A 23,003-nucleotide genomic window follows, 5' to 3' on the forward strand; every position below is an offset into this window, starting at 1 on the left:
AGGTACTTTTATTGGATTTGTGCATTGTTTTACATTGTGATGTGATTTGTAATTCACTGTATTGAAAGAGAAATAGGTTTAGATAAATAAATTGGATATTGTACCACTCGAGGAAATGGCTTAACACTGACTTACTTGTCATCAATGCTATTCTGATAATATATGTGCAAAAGTTTATCCTTTATCCAGCTCACTTTCTCTGCTGCATCTTTTCCAGCTTCGGCATGAAGACAGTATTTCTTGTATAGCTGGGCGAGACCCATCATTGCTTCTTTTCTTACTCGCCACTTAAAAGGGGAAAAAAGAAAGCATTTTTAGGTTTACAGGATTACATACTCTCTTTTTCTTATTTAATGAGTGCCCTTGATCTGTTCAAAGTGGGGTGGTTTGTAATTACCCTTTGGAGAATATTTTGGAACCTTTATTTTTTAAAAAAATTTTTAACTGTTTTTCTTTCATCAGTCCCCCTATTTTTATCTCCGCCCTTGTTATGGATATAATAGTGGCTTCTAAGAGATTTTGGAGTTTTTTACTAGGTGAATGTGTTTAAACATTTTCCTAATTCTTTTCCTAATTCTTAATACTATTTTTAAACAAATTTTAAACAACGAATTTCTGTTTACTATCAGGTGACACAGCAACTATTGTTTCATAACATCTGGCAAAACAGTGATGCAGGATACTGGTTTTTGTATGTTATATGAGAAATGGGATTTTTGTGTCTTTGCTAGATCACTGAAAACCCCCCAATATTTGTGGTTACAGAATCTCATGGATTGTAAGATGTTTGTGAAATGTATTCTGCCTCTGATATTATACACCACAACTTGGTAGCTTTAGTTTGAATTTCCCTGTATGTTTTCCAATGACTAGAATGTTTCTGAAATATCTAAAATGTAACTTGCTGTGGAAGAACCATCATTATGGTTTTTCTTCTTTTTCACAGCCTGCAGGACCATAGAAATCCATAAACATTTTACTTTTCCCAAAACAAAAGCCAGACAAGAACACTATCCACAAAAGTAGCCCTGTTCAGTTTTGATTACTTTGAAGAAAGGAGACAGGACTAATACAATATTTTGTCTAAAATGTCATTGTAAGTTTCTAAATAATTAAATACTGAGAACAGAAACTGACATTTGACAGCTTAAATGTCACAACAGGTCAGCAATCACTTTTACTTTGAAAACTGTCAATGTGGTGATAGTAAGAACAAGTCCTGATGTGATGCAGATAATATAGCATTTAGACAGGACATGTTGCTGTTACACTTTTTCAGCATGCAGGTTCACAATCCCAGCCTGGAGTAAAAAGGGATTCTGAAAGTTGAATGAGCATTTCAGTAACTGGTTTTTGCCTGTTGTTGTGATGCAACGTGCAATGAAAAAAACTTAAAATATCCATACAACTTTGAAGCATGAAACTGCTACATTTTCACAGTTTTATTCTGTTATAGGATTTCCACTTCCACATGAGAATTCCTTTCACCCCCTGCAGTTCCTGGTACAGTCCCAACACCTGCTCTAGAAGTTCCCCTGATCCTCTAGCGTAGATTCTGGGGGAATACAAGGGACTTCAGAGGAGGGGAAGGTGAGGTCCTATTGCACAAGCAGAAATCCACTCATGTGACACTGGTTGTCACCCTATGAGTTTTAACATTATAGCATTCCTTTCATCTTACCCTCTTGTCCAGTGTTCTCTCTCTGACAAAGCCAAGTAACTGGTCATTGACTAAAGAGAGGTCCCTCTTGCCAGCTGTTATTATTGTAACAATGACATCATGTCGAATGGCTTCTTCTGGATCATGTGACCTAACCTTTAAGTACTCTAATACAAAAAGAAAACATTGTCAGTTTTATGCTTCTGGCTTGGTTGCAATCAAAGAACAACAAATTAGGAATACTAAATACCTATCCTTAGCCTACAATTGTAAACACATGAGTTTAGGGAGAGATTAATATTATAACTTCAATTAGGAAAGCAACTGAACAGAGGAAAGTCACAGATTCCACTTAATGAAAGGCCTGCTGTGGTAAACTAAAAATTGCAAGAATATTAGAAATGATAAGCTACTCCATTTTGTATGTTGAATATGCAAAATATCAGAACCATCACACCAGCTCCAATTCTATTTGAAAATTTGCCTTGAACAATCCTTCTAATCCTTCAACTGATTAAAAACATAATCAAGTCAAACATTTATATATATTATAATTATGTTAGTATTTGTCATGCCACCATGTTATGTACATGAGCTATTATCTTCATGCTCTTCTGTCTAATGAATCTAATCTAGGAGATAAGAGATCTTACCAGTGAGGTCTTTTGCTAAATCTGGATGGTTCATTAAACAATGGCTTGCAAATTTCACGCTTTCTAATCTCACAGGAACATGGATATCGTTAAATCTGGAGAAGGGGAAATTAATTTACAATTATAATAGACAAATAAACTTAGTATGTTTTCATAAACTCCATCATTTCAGAGTGCAACACATCCTGACACACGATAAGGCAAAGCAAACTCAAAACAAGTAGGACAAAAAAGTACAGTAATCCTTTGAATAAAAATGCAATAAAATGCATATAAGGTTACATTGAAACAGCTAAATGTATTGTCATTCGCCTAACCCTTTAGGGAAGAGCAGAACCTAACTAACTAGTTTACATAGTAGTGCTGAAGAACCTCTGCCCATTTTTCTCAAACCACACCCATCCACCCTCACAGCTGATTTCCTATGTATGCCAGATGTGGCTGCAAAGAAGCAATCAGGAAGTTAAAGTATGCTCCTGATTGTTCCTTGGCAAGCATGGTTTGCTACTGTTATTGATCAGCTTAAGTTTTCTATTTGCACGTGCAGTTTAAACCCAATGGTCTTCAAAGGGATTTGCTTGTTGGTGCACCTCACCTTTAAAAGTTGGCCCGTAGCCACCTGTGCTATATATAACTATCAAAAACACAAATGCTACTACTTGTATGTAGTGTACATAGTTATTCCAGGGAAACCGTATACTGTTACAGCATATAAAGGCAGCAGGGAATACAGTGGTACCTTGGTTTAAGAACAGCCCTGTTTACGAACGATTCGGTTTACGAACTCCGTAAAACCGGAAGTAGTATCCCAGTTTGCAAACTTTACCTCTGTCTAAGAACGGAATCCAAACGGTGGAAGGGCACTGCCGGCAGGAGGCCTCATAAGGGAAAGCGCGCCTCAGTTTAAGAATGGTTTCGGTTTAAGAATGGACTTCCGGAATGGATTAAGTTTGTAAACTGAGGTACCACTGTATACTATTAGGCAAGACCTAAACTGAGCTTTGCTTCAAGATGTGAACTCCAGTCCTATCTGAAAATAGAAGTAGGTCTAACAATATGTAGCAGATAGCCATGACCATATGAAAATCATTACAGATTTTTTTTTTTAAAAGAGATGAATGGCAGGAAGAGAGCTGCTTTGAGACAAGAACAATTAAAAACACGTTTGTATGTTTTCTCACCGGCCAAGAAAGCACTGCCAAAGCGGACGGTTCTGCGTTGCGAGGTCAGAATCCTTAGAACCAAATAGCTTAGCTAAAAGGCGAACAACAGCTAAACGTTCCTCTCCATCGTTGCTCTACAGTTTGAAGACAACAAAAAACAGAATTGGAATTAAATACTATCAAAACGAAACAAATATACAAAAATCAAAGTCATGTTATTCAACTATTGGATTCTTGCCTTTTGAAAAACCAAAGCAATACAAACAAGGATTCCAGCTCACAGACTCCTATGAAGAGCTCGCTCTCTGTATTATGCAATGCCATCTTAAAGCCATAGAGCATGCGAAGCTACTGTTTCAGAAACATGAGCCCAAAGCACCACTAAATAGGTGGATCTAGTTGCTTGGTTTTTTGGAACCTAAACTGTTGTCACAGCCTCATGCTGGGGACCTCCACATATGTAAATATTAAATAACTAATTTCACTTACCTTCAGTTTGAACTCAAGCTGTGGCATGACGGACAGCAATAAATTAGGATCAACAGCAAAAAGCTCCTGAATTAGATCAAATATATGCTCTGACAAGTCACTTACAGAAGACTTTCCTAGTACCAGGACCTGGTTAAAAAACTAGGAAAAAAAGATATTATTAATAAGGTGATTTTTTAAAAAAAAATGTTTATGAATAGAGATCCACAAATTTTGGCTGGTTTTTGTAGGTAAGTATTTGTGCTTGCCACCAATCTTGTTTGTCCCACAAACTGAAGGAAGGGCAGGCAAAGCCCGATGTCTGACATCTAGCAGAGCTTCAGGGGGACTCTGTAACAGTGAAACATGCCTCCAGAGCACATCACAAGGTGAGCTTCCACCTTCTTGTACTATGGCAGGCTACAGGGTAGGGGGGCATGTTCAAGGACACAACAAAAGCCACTGAGATTGCCTGCCCAGAGCTGCAGGAAGGAACCAGAGTAGGTTGCAACAAATCCTACTTAAGCGCATTAATTTTAGGGCACAACTGCTCTGCAGATACCAACGTTTAAAACCAGCTTTCAACTAAAAGCTCAGACTTCTATAGAACTCACTATCAGCATAAGCAGTGTTCCAGCAGGAGACATTCACATAATTCTATGCCCACATGGACATGACTCATTCTCTGTCTGTGCTTCATCAATATTATTTGCTGAGTGTCTTCTAATCAGGAACTTGCCTGGCAGCCTGTGGAAAGTAGCAATAGCCTACAAGCAACCAGGCAAAGCCCCATGTCAAATTCTCTGTCTCCTACCAGGAGAAAAAAGTCCAATGTTCAGCCACCACAATGCTGCCCGGTTTTCCCCAATATGCAAATACAGCATATCAATACTAGCAACAGCACCACAATTCCATATGCTATATATCCGTCAACAACACGATTGTTGGATTTGTCTTCTCTGACTGAAATAAGGAGAGGGAGAACAGCATTTGCACTGAGAGTAGCAGAGCCACATTATCCACTGCGATTCCATAGCTGGGTAGACACAGAAAAGGATTGTGGCTGCTGTCCTAACTCAGAGAGAAAAGGGGAAAGGAAAATTCCTATTCTGATGGTTTAAATTGATTCAATCAAACAAAACAGTGATATATCAAAGCAGTTAAGAGGGTAGCAGTTAATGGTATGTTGATGCATTTATTACTTACATTGGCAATGCATGGCTCAATGGTCTGGACCGTCCTTTTCAACAGGACTTTTGAAAGATCAAATGCCTGTTTATTAAGGTTCTAGAATACAGAGGGGGGAAATTAAAAGGAAAAATCAAACTATTTGTTAGTGAGCAGCATTAAATAGTACTATTCATTCTACAGAAATGGATCAGTTTGAGCAGAAAATAAACCAAAGGTTCTAAAAACTCCCTCTTATACAAATGTCTTATACATACTTCTAATTAGCTAAAATATGTCACTTAAAGTTTTATATAGCAACTTATCTTTAAAGCAAAACATTTTAAATGTGAAAGGCACTATATAATGAGCATATAGCTCATAATATTAATCTTATTAAGGTTAATATTTGCCTTGATGCCGAAATAAAAAATACATAAATGACTGGTATAAGGGAGAACAGATATATATCCCATATAAAGCAAGACAGAGGTTCTGTTGATACATATTCTTTCTCCCAGAATGGAGTGATCCTCACATTCACATACGCCTTCACTTCCCCCGCCCCACTGTTTTTTTTATATACTCAAAATAGTCTTAAATCCATTATCTGCACTTTCAATTAGAGAGCAATATGACACATTTTCTAATTCACATCTTTGAGTTGAAGCAATTGTTTTATCTAGTCTGGCAACCCTATTGGTTCACAAGTTGTCAACTGCACACACCCAAGATTAAAACATGGCAAGTTCCTAGGACAGCTGTTTCCAAGCTGCCCACTAGATGTTGTGAACTACATCTCCCACCATCCCAGTTTGATTGGGCATGACAGGAAGGTGATGGGAACTGCAGTTCAAACCATCTGGAGGGCACTAGGTTGGAGAAAACTGCCTTCTTCTCTACCTAGCTTCCCATTTAATGACTTCCCCCATTCTGTTCCCATGGAGCCAAGCATTACCCAACACCTAACCTAATCTGAATCTTGAACAGATCTGTTGGGTCCCAGGAGAGATGTTGTATGCAGTCTACAGGAAGAAAGCAGAGGGCAGACGTACCTTGGGCTTCTCCAAATCAGCACACTATAATTGCTCAGCCCCAGCATCTCTCCTATGAATCAACTGAGTACCTCTACATCCAGAATTAAGGAAGCAGCAACAAGGTATATGCACAGAGGGAACAAGGAAAGACAAAGGAGGGAGGGAACAAGCAACTTTTGCAGTTCTCTGGACAAAACAACGAAATGGACACAGAAGTAAAGCTATGCTACTGAAGCACAAGTGGGGAGAGGGTTGTTGTTGTTTTTTACTTTGCAAACCTTGTGGGCAGGGATGAGGTTGATAAGAATTGAGTCCAATAGTTCTTGAGTAACTCCATCTCCTTCCATGATGATAGAACTCATCAAATCTAGCATGTGCATTTGTACTTTCTGGTTGTGGCTATTGCTAAATATAACATCAAAATTAGAATACATTGATTTAGCAGTACCAATATAACCAACTAATAACAGATTCTTGTTACTAAATGACACAATTAAATCTCACATCCTTTAACATATATCTGTTAATAAAAGCAATTAGGTCATTGTAACTGACATTTTCCTCTTAAGTTGAGTCACAATCAGTCACATGATGACCTCTCCCTGACCCATATACCATGCTGGGAGGTATCTTGGATGGAGGTTCACCATACTAATCATTCCTCTGTTTATTCCCTCAAATCACACTGCCTCAATACAGCTTTGTATACTTTAACAGTCATGTCTCCTTTAATGTCAGCACTAATTCATAATCTGAATCTTATTTTTATAAGTTAGTGAGGAGGGTATCTGTTACAAGAGTTCCTGAGGTAGTGTTGTGCTATTTTGTGCATAGAAACACAAACTCCCAATGGACTCCCAGTCAATTCAGAATGAGACCACCCAGTGTCAGGGTGATGGTCAGGTTTTGCTCCCAATGAAACAATGCCTCCAACTGTAGCATTCCACTAGATTGACAGATGTAGGCCTCAAGAGTACTTTGACACAGAACCCGCACACACTGTCTTGTTGTGCAGAGGAGAGGGGGAATGAGGCCAAAATTTGACACGTCTTCCCCAGCCCTCCTGCTACCTTCCCAAAGCTGGCTAAGCAAGGCACCAGGCTTTGAGGAAGAGGTGTGAGACTCAGGCATGGTCCTAAACCTAGAGCCTTCACACCTCCTTCCCAAAGCTGGGAATGTGCTAACTAGACTTTGGGAAGAAGTTGGGTGGATTATAGGACCCTGCCAGAGCCCTCACACTTCCTTCCCAAAGCGCAGCACCTCCTTTCCTGGCTCTGGGAAGGCAAGGTGGGGGTGGGGGGAGTCAAGTGTTGTTGAGGGCCGCCAAAAAAGCACTGAGGGGCCCACATGTTATGACTGTCCTGGAATAGAGGAAGTAAAATTGTCCCCAGTTCTGTGGGAAAGTAAATTTTGCCACTCCTACAACTGTCTTGCCATTTAGAGCTAGGGTCTTTTGTCCCACAGAATTTAATGGGAAAGATAATGAACAAAGCCCTCTCCAGTTCTCATTAACGATCACATTAGACTCGTTGTAGAACTCTGAAAACTAGCATTTGTATCTCTCTCTCTTTCTCTCTCTCTCTCTCTCTCTCTATATATATATACACACATGCACACGCACACACTCAACATAAATATAGCTATGGGTGACAAGGTACAGTTCTCAGCTATATAAATATAGCAGAACATAGAAAAACTGCAACTCCTAAGGTACTTTCTTTTAGTGTTGCCAATATTGATTTATAATATAAAATTGTAATAAATCTTAATCAAGTAATATTTCTTTCCTGGGTCACTAAAACTTTAGACAATCCTGGAATACATAAACCGCAACTATATTATTATTTTGACATTTTTTAATTTTTAAGTTGCATGCAAGGATTGCACAAGAGGTCAAAGTAATCCAACTTACTTGATAACTGAAAAGAGAGTCCTAAAAAGCTGGATAAAAATTTCATTGCAATCTTCCAACTCAAAGCAGATGTTGTAAGATTTAACCCAAGCTAAATTCTATAACAAAAACAAAGCATTAAATTACAGTTCTGATCTGAACTATTTATACGCAAATGTTGATAATATGCATTAAAATTTCAAAGTAGTCTGCCAGTATGATCAACTAAGCAGTTCTGTTAAAAGGCCTAAATCCTAATTTCTAAATTCAGGAAACATGGATTTATCCATTTATGTAATCTTTTGCTCTAATAATATCCAAATAGTTTCACAGGTTGACATATCTGGACACCATTAATATAAATCTAGGATCAGAGCCAGAAGTTTGGTTTCTGTAACAAGCATATACACTATTAAACTGCAACTTTCACAAGTCCAAATTCCTTGGACCACAAGGAATTAACATGTATAAATAAAGTACAGTAAAAAGTTACCTCTAGTAAGTAGAAGTATCTGTTAAATTGGGGGCTCTTTGTATCCTCCAATCCTTTTAACTGTCTTGTAATAAACAAGAATATATCCTGCAAAACAAAAAGGAAGTGAATGTTTTACAGATGTACTCTGATATGTTAACATTGCTAACTGTATAGTTCAAGTTCCTTATATTATAAATATTATACTCGCTATTGGGGAAGTTTCACAAACGCCTTGTTCAGACTAACAATGGTTTTAACAAGAATAACCCCCAACAAGCCTTTCACAGTTCTACAACACAGATATGCTCATGGCTTCCACTTCCACTTTTTATTAACCACAGGTTGTCAATATATGTGAACCCGAACAAACGGTGGCTAATCTTAACTATGGTTTGCACTAACAAGCTAAATACAAATGATGGGTTACAAAATGGCTTGTTTCTATAAATCATGGGTTACAAAATGGCTTGTTTCTATAAATCAAAAATTAACCAGTTTAGGGTGAATCAGAACAGTAGTGAAAGTTTCTGAACTCTTTTGTGCAAATGCACTAGAGAGGGGCAAGAATGCCAACCTGAGACTTATTGCAGTATGAGCTCATAATGAGAAACCATATTTTTATCATTGCATCCAAAGGAGGCTAATGTCTCAGTCTTTGATGCAGTGAGACAACCCATGAATTTCCTGAATATACAACTGAAATGGGTTGAGATTATTCACAAACATAGTTTACCTTGAGTTTGTCATGGGACGTATATGGTGCTTCTGGGGCATAAATTCGAAAGATATCAGCCAAGCAACATGCTACAAGGAGACGGACATCTTTATTGGGATTCCTGAGGAAGAATTCTGATGCAAGGTGCAAGGCTAACGGGAGATATTGTTGTTTCTCATCTTCTGAATCCTGGTCCATGTCCATAAACGTTTTCACTACCATCTATGAGTAAAAATATGAACACTTCTAATTTTCATTAAGCATTGCTCTCTCCAACTTCTACTGCAATAAACAATTTATTCAACATATTGACACTACAAGTTTATATAACATACACCAATTCAGTATTTGTTAAGCTTCTTTTATTTACTATTATTTATTGTTATTCATTACACAGGGTAGGCCTGAAGTATGCACAAAATCTGCAGTACAAAAAAACTCACATGAAAAACCCAAGTGGAGACCCCAAAAATAGTCTAATAGTAACTGAGGGAGGAAACTGACAACTGGATGGAAGGGAATAGAATGCATGGCTGGAACAAGACAGAAAATCATAGACAAAGGGTAGACAGAACCATCTCATTGTCTTGATGGTTCACTTTCTGATTCACACTGAGATGCTAATAAGAAATGTCCTCAGAGATGGAAGAAAGCTACCTACAGATATCAACTGAAAAACAAAGAATTTACTAGAGCTGGTACTAAACACAAGAGTGTCCGTCTCAACCTTACAAACACACAAACAAGCAAACATATCCCAAAACTGCCTGATTAGGAGGACCGAGTATGCTTAGTAAGCATGAAATGTTGACTGATTGTTGCGGGAGGAGGGAGGGGGGATAGAATGAGGTGGCTGGGACCTTGAACAGCAACTCTTCACAGTACAATATTTTGTTGCAGAGCCCTACTTGTAAATACTAATTTATGGAGTTTGTTGAACTTTCAAGTTATTGCTCTGATTTCTAGATGAAAAGAAATGTTAAATACCAATGGGTCAATGATCCTTTAATTCTGATTCATCTTCTAGATGACTAGGCAGTCCTTTCAGAAAAACTACAACAACTGCACAACAAGGCCACAATAGCAGTATTTCTCTCATGCACAGTCTACTTGACCATCCTTCCTCTATGTCTTAATTGAGATCAGCAGATTTTCTAAAGAATTAACTGTTGAATAACTGCACTAAATAACACTGGACTAAATAACACTTTTTGTAACTTGAATTCAATAAAGTAGATACTGATTGTTGAACTATGTAATTATTTAATTTCTACTAAAAATATTTTACAAGACATTTGTGCTTTCTGTAAACCAGGATATCAAAGTTCTGTGGGGGGGAAACACAAGCCAAATACATACAAAAAACCACTAACTTCTCCCTCATGTTGCACTATTAGGAATTTGGGAATACAGTACAAACATTATAAGTAAGCACTAGTAGATCACTAGATTACAATTTGTAATGTTATCAAGACATGCAACAGGATTACCGGTAGTTAATATTTCTTTTACAAAACAGCATGTACTCATTAAGCAATAAGCACATGCCTGTTTAGAATGTGTTACAAAGACAAACTCAAACAGATACGTTTTGAATATCAGGACACTTTGTTAATTATTTCGCCCCTTTAATAATGTTTGCTCTCTACAATGTCCACCCCCATTATACACGATCCAAGTGATTATTGTAATTGAGCAACAATTGTGTGTAAAGCAATCTAACACGGCCTTATAATTTGTTATTCACCTGCTAGCTTGGAACGAACAGCCAAATGGCAAACAGCCCAAGCAACATGTGTGCCACTCACAAATATTATGCCAAGTTCACGTTTGCAGGTGATGTGTGCAAGTGCTACAAATATCTGCTACCATGTCAGGTTGTACATATATCTCAAACATAATTTCCCCGAAGAACTACTAATTCTTGAAAGCAGAATTAAGTTGGAGCGCACATCAACAGTTTAGTCTGGAAGTAACCAGTTTGCTTCAATTCACTGCAACGATCAGCCTCTGAACTTGAAAAACTGAAAAAAAGAAGTATGGCAAATTTCAATAGCCAAGATATGGTAACCCAATTTGGCACAATGGCTCCTGAGATTAAGAAGCAGGATTTTATTCGCTTGGATACCACTGGACCCCATTTTGAATCAAGATGACGGATCAAACTTTTCAAAACTTTTTCAAATCTACACTGATTCTCAGTGAGAGTTACTGTTGGCTTCTCAGATTCCCAACCCATACCAGGCACTCCCCCCCCCCCCATGCCTTTATTTGAACATTACTAACTTCTGAAGGATGCGGGTGGTGCTGTGGTCTAAACCACTGAGCCTAGGGCTTGCCGATCAGAAGGTCGGGGGTTTGTATCCCCGTGACGGGGTGAGCTCCTGTTGCTCGGTCCTAGCTCCTGCCAACCTAGCAGTTCGAAAGCAAGCCAAAGTGCAAGTAGATAAATAGGTATCGCTCCGGCAGGAAGGTAAACGGTGTTTCCGTGCGCTGCTCTGGTTCGCCAGAAGCAGCTTAGTCATGCTGGCCACATGACCCAGAAGCTGTATGCCGGCTCCCTTGGCCAGTAAAGCGAGATGAGAGCCGCAACCCCAGAGTCGTTCGTGACTGAACTTAACTGTCAGGGGTCCTTTACCTTTTAACTTCAGAAAGGCTACTTTGGGCACCCTCCAAAAGGCCCCTTCCCCTGGAAATTAGATTAAGGTTCCATTTCAGTTTCTACTGGGGGAAGGGCAGATAGAATCACTAAACATTGTGGCAAAATGAAACTTTGATCCAATCTACTGGCAATTTGATTTAGTTTAACTTTGCAATTCCTGGTAAACATCTACATATTTCCCCACAAGGGACATCTCAGTCATCAGACTTTATGTTGACTAGCCACTGGGCTGAGATCCCTTGTGATTTCACGGCAACTCAGTGGTGGGGAAATTGAATAGTAATGACAGCTCACAAGCTCACAACCTTTCTCCTTTGTAATTTAATGCCTCTTCTGTCCAGCCATATTCATAATGAGCAGTGTTTGAAATTAGCCAGCCGCATTTTGCACCTGGCTTTAAACAACTTGTGACCAAGTGATGATGCCTGGGTACCTGGATGGCAACTGACGTCTCCACCATCGGGAGGTGCATGTCTGGAGTCATTGTATCTGGGCTGTTTTCACACATCAATACCCCTTCCTGTAGAATTCTATCAGTTATATTTTATCTGCACAATCTGAAAGAATATCTGGAACCAAAATGCTTTTTCTGTGCAGCCTGAGCAGGAGCAGTCACCATCAAGAAAAAGAGGTAGGAAAAGGCCAAGATATATGTGGATTGTCCCTGGATCAAGTGACTCTTCAAGTTCTCAAAGCTCTTAACCTAGCTCAAGGTTGTCATCTGAACTAGCCAGATGTTTAACTGAGAATCAATCACGCTGGTCCATCATTTGAAAAATAAGACTTAGAGCTGTCTTGCCCCAAAATGGCAACTAGACATTCCCTTTTGGTGACCGTAAAGAGCCAATGGCGCCTAGCTTATATATCTGAGTTTCTAACAATGAAAACAAGATCACCCTTTTTCAGGAAGTATATTCCTATACCTGAGTAAAGGTATATATTTGCATTAAATATAGCAAAAGTAGCATTTAAATTATGTTCCGTGAGAAGTCTGGTGCTCTGGGAGAAGAAAATACATTGTACATCAACTATTTAGGGAGAACAACCTATTTCAAGCAACATTGCCTTCTGATATTATTTTGAAATAGCACTGCTCTCATTGCTTGGAACAAAACCAAAACAGATATAGTTCTGGGGCATGTGCAAATTTCCAATTCAAAGGAGATTCTTGGTAATGAAACCCGCAAAGTTCCTCAAATTAATTTAATTTAAGCCATCAATTAAAAGAAAATCCTATATGTAAATACTGTGTATACATTTTTCACATATTGGAAGTATGTAAGCTAACAATGAATCTAGATGAATGAATCTAATTAAAAAAAAACTAACGGTTGTATCCAATGCTGTGCTAGCATGGTTCCACATGGAACTTTTGTTTCCTCTCCACCCCCCAGGCACCCCCTACATCTTCTCCAGAGGGTCCCCAAACCCTTAGGAGCAGACTTTGAGAGCAAGCAAGAGGCTGGACTGGACAGAAAGTGGAAGCTCTGTTGCACAGAAATATGTTGCATCAGTAGGGCTGCAGTGTTACACATGATCCTAAAGCTTGCATGGATAAAACTTTGTGCTGTTTTCCAAAAAAACAAAAAACACACCACCCTTGCATACTGGTATTCAGACAGGTCATGCTCAGGAAAGGAGAACACACTGTCCTATCACATATGGGCAGAAGAGGAGATCCATTAAGAAGACTTTCTATTCTATTTGAAAGTTTAATTGCTGTTGGCACTCATAAATGGTTTGGTAAGACTACTCTTACGGTTTTTTTCATAATCAAGGACACAATGATTATGAAATTAATAGAAATAAATCAGCAGAAAGAAGTAATTAAGTAGGTAAAATACTTAGTGACTCATTTTTGCATGGGCATGAGACAAGTGATGTGCTAGCATATACTGTACTTGATCCATTACAGTAAGACTAAATGGGGCACTCTGTAGTGCTAAAAATATCTTCCTCCAAAGCCCAAGGGAAACTATAAGGCGAAGGATACGAAAAAAAGTATTTTGAATACACACTTCACATCCCAAAACTGAGAGAAAAGTGCTATCAGGAACTATTCTGCCACTTTATCTTGCTCGGGGGTAAGCCCAACTCTGAGGAGTTTCACTTCAGAGTGTAGATGTGGCCCCCCTGAATGCTGCATGCCACACAGAAGGCAAAGCTAGAAATCTTTTCCATTACACAAAGCTCCCTGTACATAGTCAAAACAAAACAAATTCCTTCCAGTAGCACCTTAAAGACCAACTAAGTCAGTTCTTGGTATGAGCTTTCGTGTGCATGCACACTTCTTCAGATATCTGTAACTCCCTGTACATAGAAGCCTAAATGTCTCCAGAAGCATTCAGTCATGAGAGCACCCACTTGTAGTCTGAAGTGGTACTGGTTGACCACTTTAGTAAGAAGCGGGCCTACAATAAGCAGCACCTGGGTCCTGTAGAGCAAAGACTCCTGGGGAACTATGAGGAGGGACAGCACCAAAGGTTCTACATATAAAGGACACACCAAAGTCCGTGACACAATTTCAATTTAAGAACTAATTTATCCAAAGCAATTTATAAAGCCACAAACATCACTAGATGAGGTAAAAAAAAAATAGCACCCTATCATCAATAAATCTGGCTACTTCACTGCTCACTTCTAACTCCAAGCAATTTATGAACAAATTAAAAAGAACCGGCCCCAATACTACTCCTTGGGGGACCCCACTTTTTACATCCCTTTAATGAAAGAACTATCCATCTATTTCTACTCTCTATGACAGGACCTTCCCATCATTCCTTTTTAAAGATTGGGATTACATTTCCACAGTGCTATTTTTCTGGAAAAAGAGTTGCTGGAACTAACCATGAATGCCTTTCTCTTTTTCTTAGAATGGCAATGGCACCCACTGAAGAGGTGCCGGAACTGAGTTTTGGAGAGTTCTCCCTGAAAAAAAGCCCTGCATTTCCAGCCCTCAGGTATGGAAGCTGATATTACGGACAAGATACATATTTTTGTTAAAAGATCAGCTATTTCACTTTTGAAATCTTTAAGAACTCTCAGATGGCTGTATTCTGGACCCTGTTATTTGTCAGTTTTTATTCTGTCAATAAGGCCTAGGATTTTGTCTCGTCATGACTATTTGTCTTAGTTCCTCAAACTCACTTCCTGTGAAAGGCAAGGGGATCTCACTGTGAAGACAGATGTAAATAATTCATTCAGTGCAATATTATACGTATTCCACTTTTAATCATACCTTTGGTTCCCTTGTAGTTCAAAGATCCACAAATAAAATTACATGGCATCCAAAATTATTCAGGAAGCATTTCCTAACTTTGTCCTTGCTACTGTCTTTTGTCTTCCAAATGATGTCAATTCAGAACTGCTGTTCCTTTAATTTTAGTAAGTGTACATATGACGACAGCCTTAGAATATTAAGTCAAGCTTAATTGGAGATGAAGAACAAGAATATTGTTAGGCTTCACTAGACTAACATCTCAGTTTAATCCAGGCATAGGCAAACTTGGCCCTCCAGATGTTTTTGGGACTACAACTCCCATCATCCCTGATAACTGGTCCTGTTAGCTAGGGATGATGGGAGTTGTAGTCCCAAAACATCTGGAGGGCTGAGTTTGCCTATGCCTGGTTTAATCCATGCTAATATTTTGCTTAGCTCTTTCCTAACTGCAACACAACATCAATGTAGGAAAATAGATTAGAAGCAGATACAAAACATTAAACTTCATCAATCAATCAATCTGGTATACTACTTTAACTTTTGGTATATGAAGGGTCCTGTCACATGGTTTAAAAGAAAATACTATTATTTTTTCTATTTTCCCCTGACTCTTACCAACATAAGAAAACTTCAATAGCTGGAATGAAGACTCCATCACTGCATCAGGAAAATAACATTTTTATTTTTGCTTACTTCATTGTACCAGCTGTTGAAACCAGTAGCTATATCAACTTGTGCCAAAAACACAACAGATCAAGAATGTGGGTCAGGTTTTGACCTACGGCACGGATGGCTTATTGGCTCAGTGCCAAATTTATCATTAAAGGTCTGGATTTCCTTGAACACTTCTGTAATGAATTTATATTTTTTGTTAAATATAGTGCATGCTATATTAAATACCCAAGTTACATATTTCAGCTAGGTAAGAGATCATTTTCCATATTTGTTAAGTTCTCATGTTTCGGGGGGAAACTCTTTGTACACAAATAACTGGCACATGTAACCGTTGAAGCTCCTGTTTTGAATTTAGTACATCCCTTTATTGTTGCCCTTACTGTCCATTTCATTGCATTTTTATATGATATGCTATTGTCAGATGACTGTTAAATTAATCAACTGAAGTGATATAGCCTTATGTCATTTGAAGATTTATTTTTAAACAAATCTATTTTCCTTCTTTTTTGGTCTTATTTCTTATAAAGAAAAAATTCTTGCATTTACCAAACTTTTTTGAAGACCAAATGTAAGCAAGTACTTTAAAACGATATCCATATTAAGTATCAATTAATCAATCTTTATTGCGGTCAAAGACCAGACAACAAAAATAACATAAACAACATGTACTACATCAGCATGAAGGGGCAGACGCGGTAGACAAAATAGAAAATTCCCTATATACTTATTTACATTAAGTATTAAGTATACCATCCTAGATATATCTGTAATTTCATGCTAAAACATAGGTTATTGTTCACATTGTTACTATCAGAGAGTTACCTCAAAGCTGCCTTAAAAAAAGAGAGATGCAATCAACTAAGTCCTACTCAGAGAAGTCCCATAGAAATTAGTGAATCCAAGTTAGCCATGTCCATTAACTTCAACGGATTTACTCCGAGTAGGACTAGCACTTAATAACACTCAGTGTTTTCAGAAAGCAGACTATGATAAAGACAATGACTTAAAAGATAATAGAAGCTGAACAATTTAATGCAGTTCTCACTCCAAATATATGGCTGCTGCATATGTTCAGTCTTTAGGGACCCTGCTTGCTTTTTGACGCTTTTGCTTATGTTGCCAGGAGACTATCACAGTGATGCTACTGCACATGCAAGTTTGCCATTATAATTACTGCTGTGCGTATGACAGGAAGGTTGCTATAGCTGATGAAATACTTTCATTTCCAGTACACCTCAAAGACTCAAATGGATTAGTCTAAAAGCATTTCCTTCAGGACCAATGACATAATGATGCTCACAGTCAATAATCTATTCAGAAGCACATACGCACAAATATAATCAAGATGTTTTTACTTCTAGACTAGTGTTCTGTCCCAGTGAAAATCAGGTGGCTGACTAATGCAAAATGAACCCAACTTCCAAGTAAGAAGATGGTCACCCGCACTCTGTTCTACTTGTTTACACTTCACTTCTCCTAACATGGGACTAGCTAGGAGCCTGTTTCATAGCTGACATTGCTCTGCACATCCATCTCCAACACTGGAATATTAAACAGCGATATGGTAACTGTATGCATGGTCCACATTTATTCTCTCAAGTCTTGTCTTTAAATTATTACAGATGGGACGGAGGAGAAACAAACCAGAGAGCAGTTACAGATAGCTATCTATATTCTTATCAGAGAGCACGTCAAAAAGTTTGTGACTGGAACACTGGTATACCTAGCCCTGACGTTGTACCAAGACACAGAGTTCCCAGTGAATGAACCAAACCCCTTAAAAATCAAGGAACTTGAAGAGCAAGCTGAGTTCCCTGAATCCAATGATGAAGATTCTTCTGAGGTGCCCTCTGGGCTGGTACCTAAAGATGAACCCATGAGACTGGACCTCTGCCTCCTTGTTCTTGATTCTAATCTCCCTGCACTGCAGCCTAGACGAGCTTCCTGAAATATTGACCTTGGGCTATTGGACCTAGACTGATCCTCAGAACCTGGTTTGTTTGGACTTTGCTGCATTTAAAACGCTTGTACATTGGTGAGTACCTCTGGTGAAAGGCTGAATTCTCCTGTAACTAGGACACTAGCCCCTAAAGGAATCCCCTACATGACAAACACATTTAGAAGACCTGCAGAAAGTGTTTAATGAGTTAAGCAGTCTATTAATTGACTTTTTGGTGCTAAATTGTTCAATCATCTACAAAAATACAACATACTGTAATTTCTATAAGTCTTATGAAAAAACAACTGTAGTTGCAGTAGAATGCAGTATGTGCTGAGAATTGAGTGTCCATAAGTAACAAATGTTTACCATTACCACATGGCATTACATTGGCATAATGATGAATCACATGACTTTCATTTTTAGGTCTGAGGAATTAAATTAGATAGTCAGCATTAAAATTGATCCAGGCTCAACAGAAAGTAAATTACCCCCATCAACTGAGACATGAAATTAAGCTCTGAATTCCTTAGAAATATTATCTAAATAGCTGATTATGAACTGCTAATCAATTGCATTTAACATTGCCATTCACAGTTGGAACAAGTGATAGTATTGTTAAGAATTCTTTCTCAATTAAAGCAATCAGCAACTACTAAAATGCAGATGTTTTAAAGCCCAGAACCCTCTCAACTAAAATGTGAAGAATGGATTGCTCCTAGTTATGTTTCTTTACCACATACAGACAATGACCATTTTGCACATGTTCAAAGCACACACACATCGTCACAAACCCAGAAGTGGCAGGAAAAGGGGGCAGAACAGAGTGAACTTATACGCACTCTGCTGTCGCACACGTTGACCCAGAATGCAACCCCCCCCCTAAATTTGGACTTGCCGGTATATGGTTCCCATTATTATTTTATGTGCATACACATTTCCTTTGTACCACACTACCATGTCTTACCAATACATTTCTCTGTGACATCCTTTATCAGATATATCTATCCATATAATTTACTTTTTTAACCACCTAACACAAGCATGCACAATTACCCCTTTTCCACATTTTCTATCTTCTCATCATTTCAGTCAGTAGAATTCCCATTTCCTACAGCTGCATGTCTTTGATTAACAAAATACACAAACTTTAATGCTTGTGTTTCCTGTGCCTTTTAGCCACACATTCCTTGTGCCATGCATCTCTCTCTCTCTCTCTCTCTCTCTCTCTCTCTCTCTCACACACACACACACACACACCTTCTCATATGCCTGCCTTTTCCTTTAATACAATTCTTTCATGTTCATCTTTAACAGACATAATTTAAGCAAGAAAGCCTGGAACATGCAAAGTAACAATATAGGAGAGTGCCTCTGATTATGTGCAGAAGGCATGCAGTGTTTCTCAACCTTGGGTCCCCAGATGTTGTTGCACTACAACTCCCATCATCCCTGAACTCTGACCTTGCTAGCTGGGGATGATGGGAGCTGTAGGCCAAATACATCTGGGGACCCAAGGTTGAGAAAGGCTGCTATAGAGTATACAGAACAGTAATCTAACCCAACATTGGGACAAAACTCTCTGCTCAGAGTACTATATAGTGCAACAAGGGAAAGTTCCACACATGTAGTAGGCTTGTTACCTTATCCTAAGGAATCAAAAAGAGTTTCAGCACTCACAACTTCCTTAAACCTTCACAAACCTTATCCCCAATGCATTGTATTTGTTATCAAGATCCTGCAAATAGGTAGAGAGTGGCAAAGGAATGGGGTAGTCTATGGGGACGGGGAGAGAAACCATACGCAAGCCAAAACAAAACAAAAGCATCACACACTGCGCTTCTCCTTCTCCCAAATGCTTCTTGTGAAAATGCTGACCCCAATTTCATCATTTGCACATGGAGTAGCAAGTTCGGGTGTTTGTTTCAAGACTGGTTCTCACCAACAATTTAACTTAGTTGAGAACTTGAATCTTCATGTCACTGGCAATGCTAGCATTATTAACCAGTGTTGCTCAAAAGTATGCCAACATTTTGATGGCTGACTTAAATTATTTTTGCTCAGCTCATGTCCCCAGACACATCCTTTACCTGAAGCATGAATATGACATCATCATCTGGACTTAAAGGCAGGATGACCTTGAAAAATTCCCTCTGGATTTCAACAGCTTTCAATCATCAACAGCCTGACCCTGTGCCTGTGCCTGCAGAATGCTTACTTCTAGGATGCTACTGTGCAGCTACACTGAACATCTTATGAAATAAACTCACTGGTGTTTACATGTATCTGCATGTTTCTGACTTCCACCCAGAACATGCCTGTGTCCTTGCTTACAGGACGTCTCCTTTTTAAAACTACTTACAACAGGTAACATAACAGAAATACAAACACAAGGACCACCAGATGCAAACTCTGTTCTCATCTTCATTTTGGCAACATAATATCCAAAAGAACCAGCGAGAACATCAGGAACTCATTCACCCACTCATCTTCCAAACTGCAATGACTGCCTCTTTTTTACATAAGAAAAACTGGACAGTCACTTACATAGATGAATAAAAGGACAGAAATCTGGTATCAGAACTGTCAACATTCAGAAAGCAGTGGAAGATTGTGTCAGTCCCTCAGGCTACTTCGCCACCAACATGACCATTACCATTCTCCAGTAGCACCTAAGAGACCAACTAAGTTTGTTCTGGGTACAGTATAAGCTTTCATGTGCATGCACACTTCTTCAGATACCTGAAGAATCTGAAGTATCTAAAGAACTGTGCATGCACACGAAAGCTTATACCCAGAACAAACTTAGTTGGTCTCTAAGGCGCTACTGGACAATTTTTTATTTCGACTGCGTCAGACCAACACGGCTACCTACCTGAATCTATTACCATTCTCTTTCAAGAAACTGCAAAGGGAAACTGCCATGTGAAATTACTAAACTGAATCAAAGAATTTTAGAGTTGGAAGTGACAACTGCAGGAATCTTTTGCCCAACATGGGGATCGAACCCCCGACTCTGATATTAAGAGTCTCATGCTCTACCAACTGAGCTATGTTTATTTATTGTTTCATTTAATAAACTAACTTTTCTTCAAGGACATCAAAGTGTACATGGCTCCTCAACATTTTATCCTCATAACAACATTCTGAATTAGGTTAGACTGAGTGAGACTGGCTGACCCAAGGTCTGAGTGGGAATTTGAACCTAGCCCAAATATGACACATTAACCACCACAACATATTGGCTCTCCACCTGCAGCTTCCACTCTCTTCTTATGTGCAAAGGAAGGGCAGAACAGAGAGAAAGCAAGTCAGCCAAGGCTTGCCATGGCTCATTTCCAGTCTAAATTAAACTTCAGAATTATTGGCTGAACCTGGACATGTAGGGATCAAAATTTCATTGCCCTTAGGAAAGGGAACATAGTAAGTCAGGCCACAGTTATATTAGAACCACAGGCTCAGCAAAAGGAAATTTATTAAAAAAAACAAACACATCTTAGCAGGTTGCTAAGTAGAGAACTAATAATTTTATCATGAGTTAGAAATTATGGAAGGAGCCAACACAGCAGACCTTTGCAGGAAAGATATAGAAACACTTTAACTTCACCAGAAAACTCCCTCACTTGTCCAAAATTAGTATGGAAACCAGACAACATGCCAAAGATACTGTAAACTGTTGAAGAGTGGAAGAGGATTAGCATTAGCAACAAGATGATACAAGAGCTAAACTTCAGGGCCACTTTCTAGAGACATGCAAGCACAGTAATGCTACCTAGTTAAAGTGTCCAACTACAACATTAACAGAAGATACTGATAAACAATAGCTACAATATGAATGTAAGACCAACTGTCATTTTAAGCATCTGTATTTGCTCCAGCTTTGCAGACTATTCTGTTACAAGTTAATTTCATTGTTTAAAAGACGGTCAGGACAGACCCATGGTTTCTATTTTGAAATATACTTATTTGGGATTAATTAAAACCAAACTGAAACATACAAACTACACATTTCACTGTCCATGTAATCTGTAACTAATGACAAGATAGTGTTTTCTCTTCCGTTTGCCACTAGCACTATTAAACTACCTCATTGGCAGCTCTCTCAAAACTTTTCAGAATACAGTATGGGCAAAACAGAATGCAGGCAAAACTTCAAATGATGGTGCCGGGGTGAAACATATTGGTTTCCTTCTAATATAGTATTAACTATAATATAGTATTAACTATGACAGCACTACTACTACATGAACTACTACCAAAATCCTGACCAGACAAAGGGAGACTTTACCATGATGACAATATACACAGTGTTTGTTTCTTCTGGCTATTGTAGTCTTTCACTGTTGCAATGTAACAGACTCACATTAAAACTACAATAAATAAATAAATCTACTCACAGTGTGTTAATGAAACTGACATGTTGCCTTCCCAGAACCCTAACACCTGAAAGTTTCCCAGAGCTTGTAGGTCCAGAGGACTACAAGTCAATTGCCCAAACCACTGTCTCTTTCCCTTCTTAGGGAAGCAGAATGCTTACATGTCCAGTTGCCTTGATAACCAAGCCCATGCACCCCTCTTCACTGGAGCTAAAGGCTCCACTGGATTGCATCCTGGTTGACATAAAAACCAAGACCCTGCTACCTTACCAACATTCCTATGGCAGTCCATCAATGATATTTTCTGTAGCCTTTCAATGAATGATCTCACCCTCACTTCCCACTCTCTTTAGTGAAGTGTGTGACATCCCAACACCACACAGGCTTTTGCAGAAGGAAGGGGGGGACTCTACAAAAATAAGCAGGAAGATTCATTGTTCCCCTTCCCAATATTAACTGAAACTGATCAGAAACTTTGGGAAGAGTAGCTGTCATTGGCAAGGCTGTGAAGAGATCTGTGGAGCCCCAATATATGATTCAAGGACATCTACATTCAGCAATTACTTCCTTAGATGTGACAACATATAAAGCATTTCTAAACATATCCCATCAGCATCTCAAAAGATTATAGTGACTTTGTGAAATAACAGCTATTTTACAATCAGCAGGAACTAGAAATAATTTTATGTAACAGCTTGTCAATCAAGCAATGCTTGAGCTATGCCACATTTCTGAAAAAAATAGAACAAGAGTTCTTAAAAATTATATAAACAGTCTTCTCTCGCCTTTAAACTTTAGAGGTTTTTCAACTAGCTTTAAGGATCATAAGCGTCCTATCTCAAAAAAATTATACTGGCATCCCACAACACTCTTGAAAATGAAAGTAAAGCTGCAGATACAAG

The 23,003-nt window shown here is 38.6% G+C and overlaps 1 protein-coding gene across 6 annotated transcripts in view; it reads right to left on the reverse strand.

Annotated features, from left to right (window-relative positions):
• PDS5A (PDS5 cohesin associated factor A) overlaps window positions 1–23,003 on the reverse strand; it is a 52,825-nt gene that overhangs the window by 27,953 nt on the left and 1,869 nt on the right. For all 6 annotated transcript variants that reach the window (XM_081875629.1, XM_081875628.1, XM_081875630.1 and 3 more), the window contains exons 3-12: window positions 9,248–9,451; window positions 8,533–8,619; window positions 8,061–8,158; window positions 6,427–6,553; window positions 5,151–5,231; window positions 3,966–4,106; window positions 3,495–3,610; window positions 2,314–2,408; window positions 1,682–1,827; window positions 136–287 (exon numbers count right to left, since the gene is read on the reverse strand). In XM_081875629.1, coding sequence (XP_081731755.1) covers window positions 136–287; window positions 1,682–1,827; window positions 2,314–2,408; window positions 3,495–3,610; window positions 3,966–4,106; window positions 5,151–5,231; window positions 6,427–6,553; window positions 8,061–8,158; window positions 8,533–8,619; window positions 9,248–9,451 — 1,247 coding nt within the window. The remainder of the gene's footprint in view (window positions 1–135; window positions 288–1,681; window positions 1,828–2,313; window positions 2,409–3,494; window positions 3,611–3,965; window positions 4,107–5,150; window positions 5,232–6,426; window positions 6,554–8,060; window positions 8,159–8,532; window positions 8,620–9,247; window positions 9,452–23,003) is intronic.

Source organism: Podarcis erhardii, assembly GCF_964252035.2.
Source record: "Podarcis erhardii genome assembly, chromosome: 9".
NCBI lineage: Eukaryota > Metazoa > Chordata > Lepidosauria > Squamata > Lacertidae > Podarcis > Podarcis erhardii.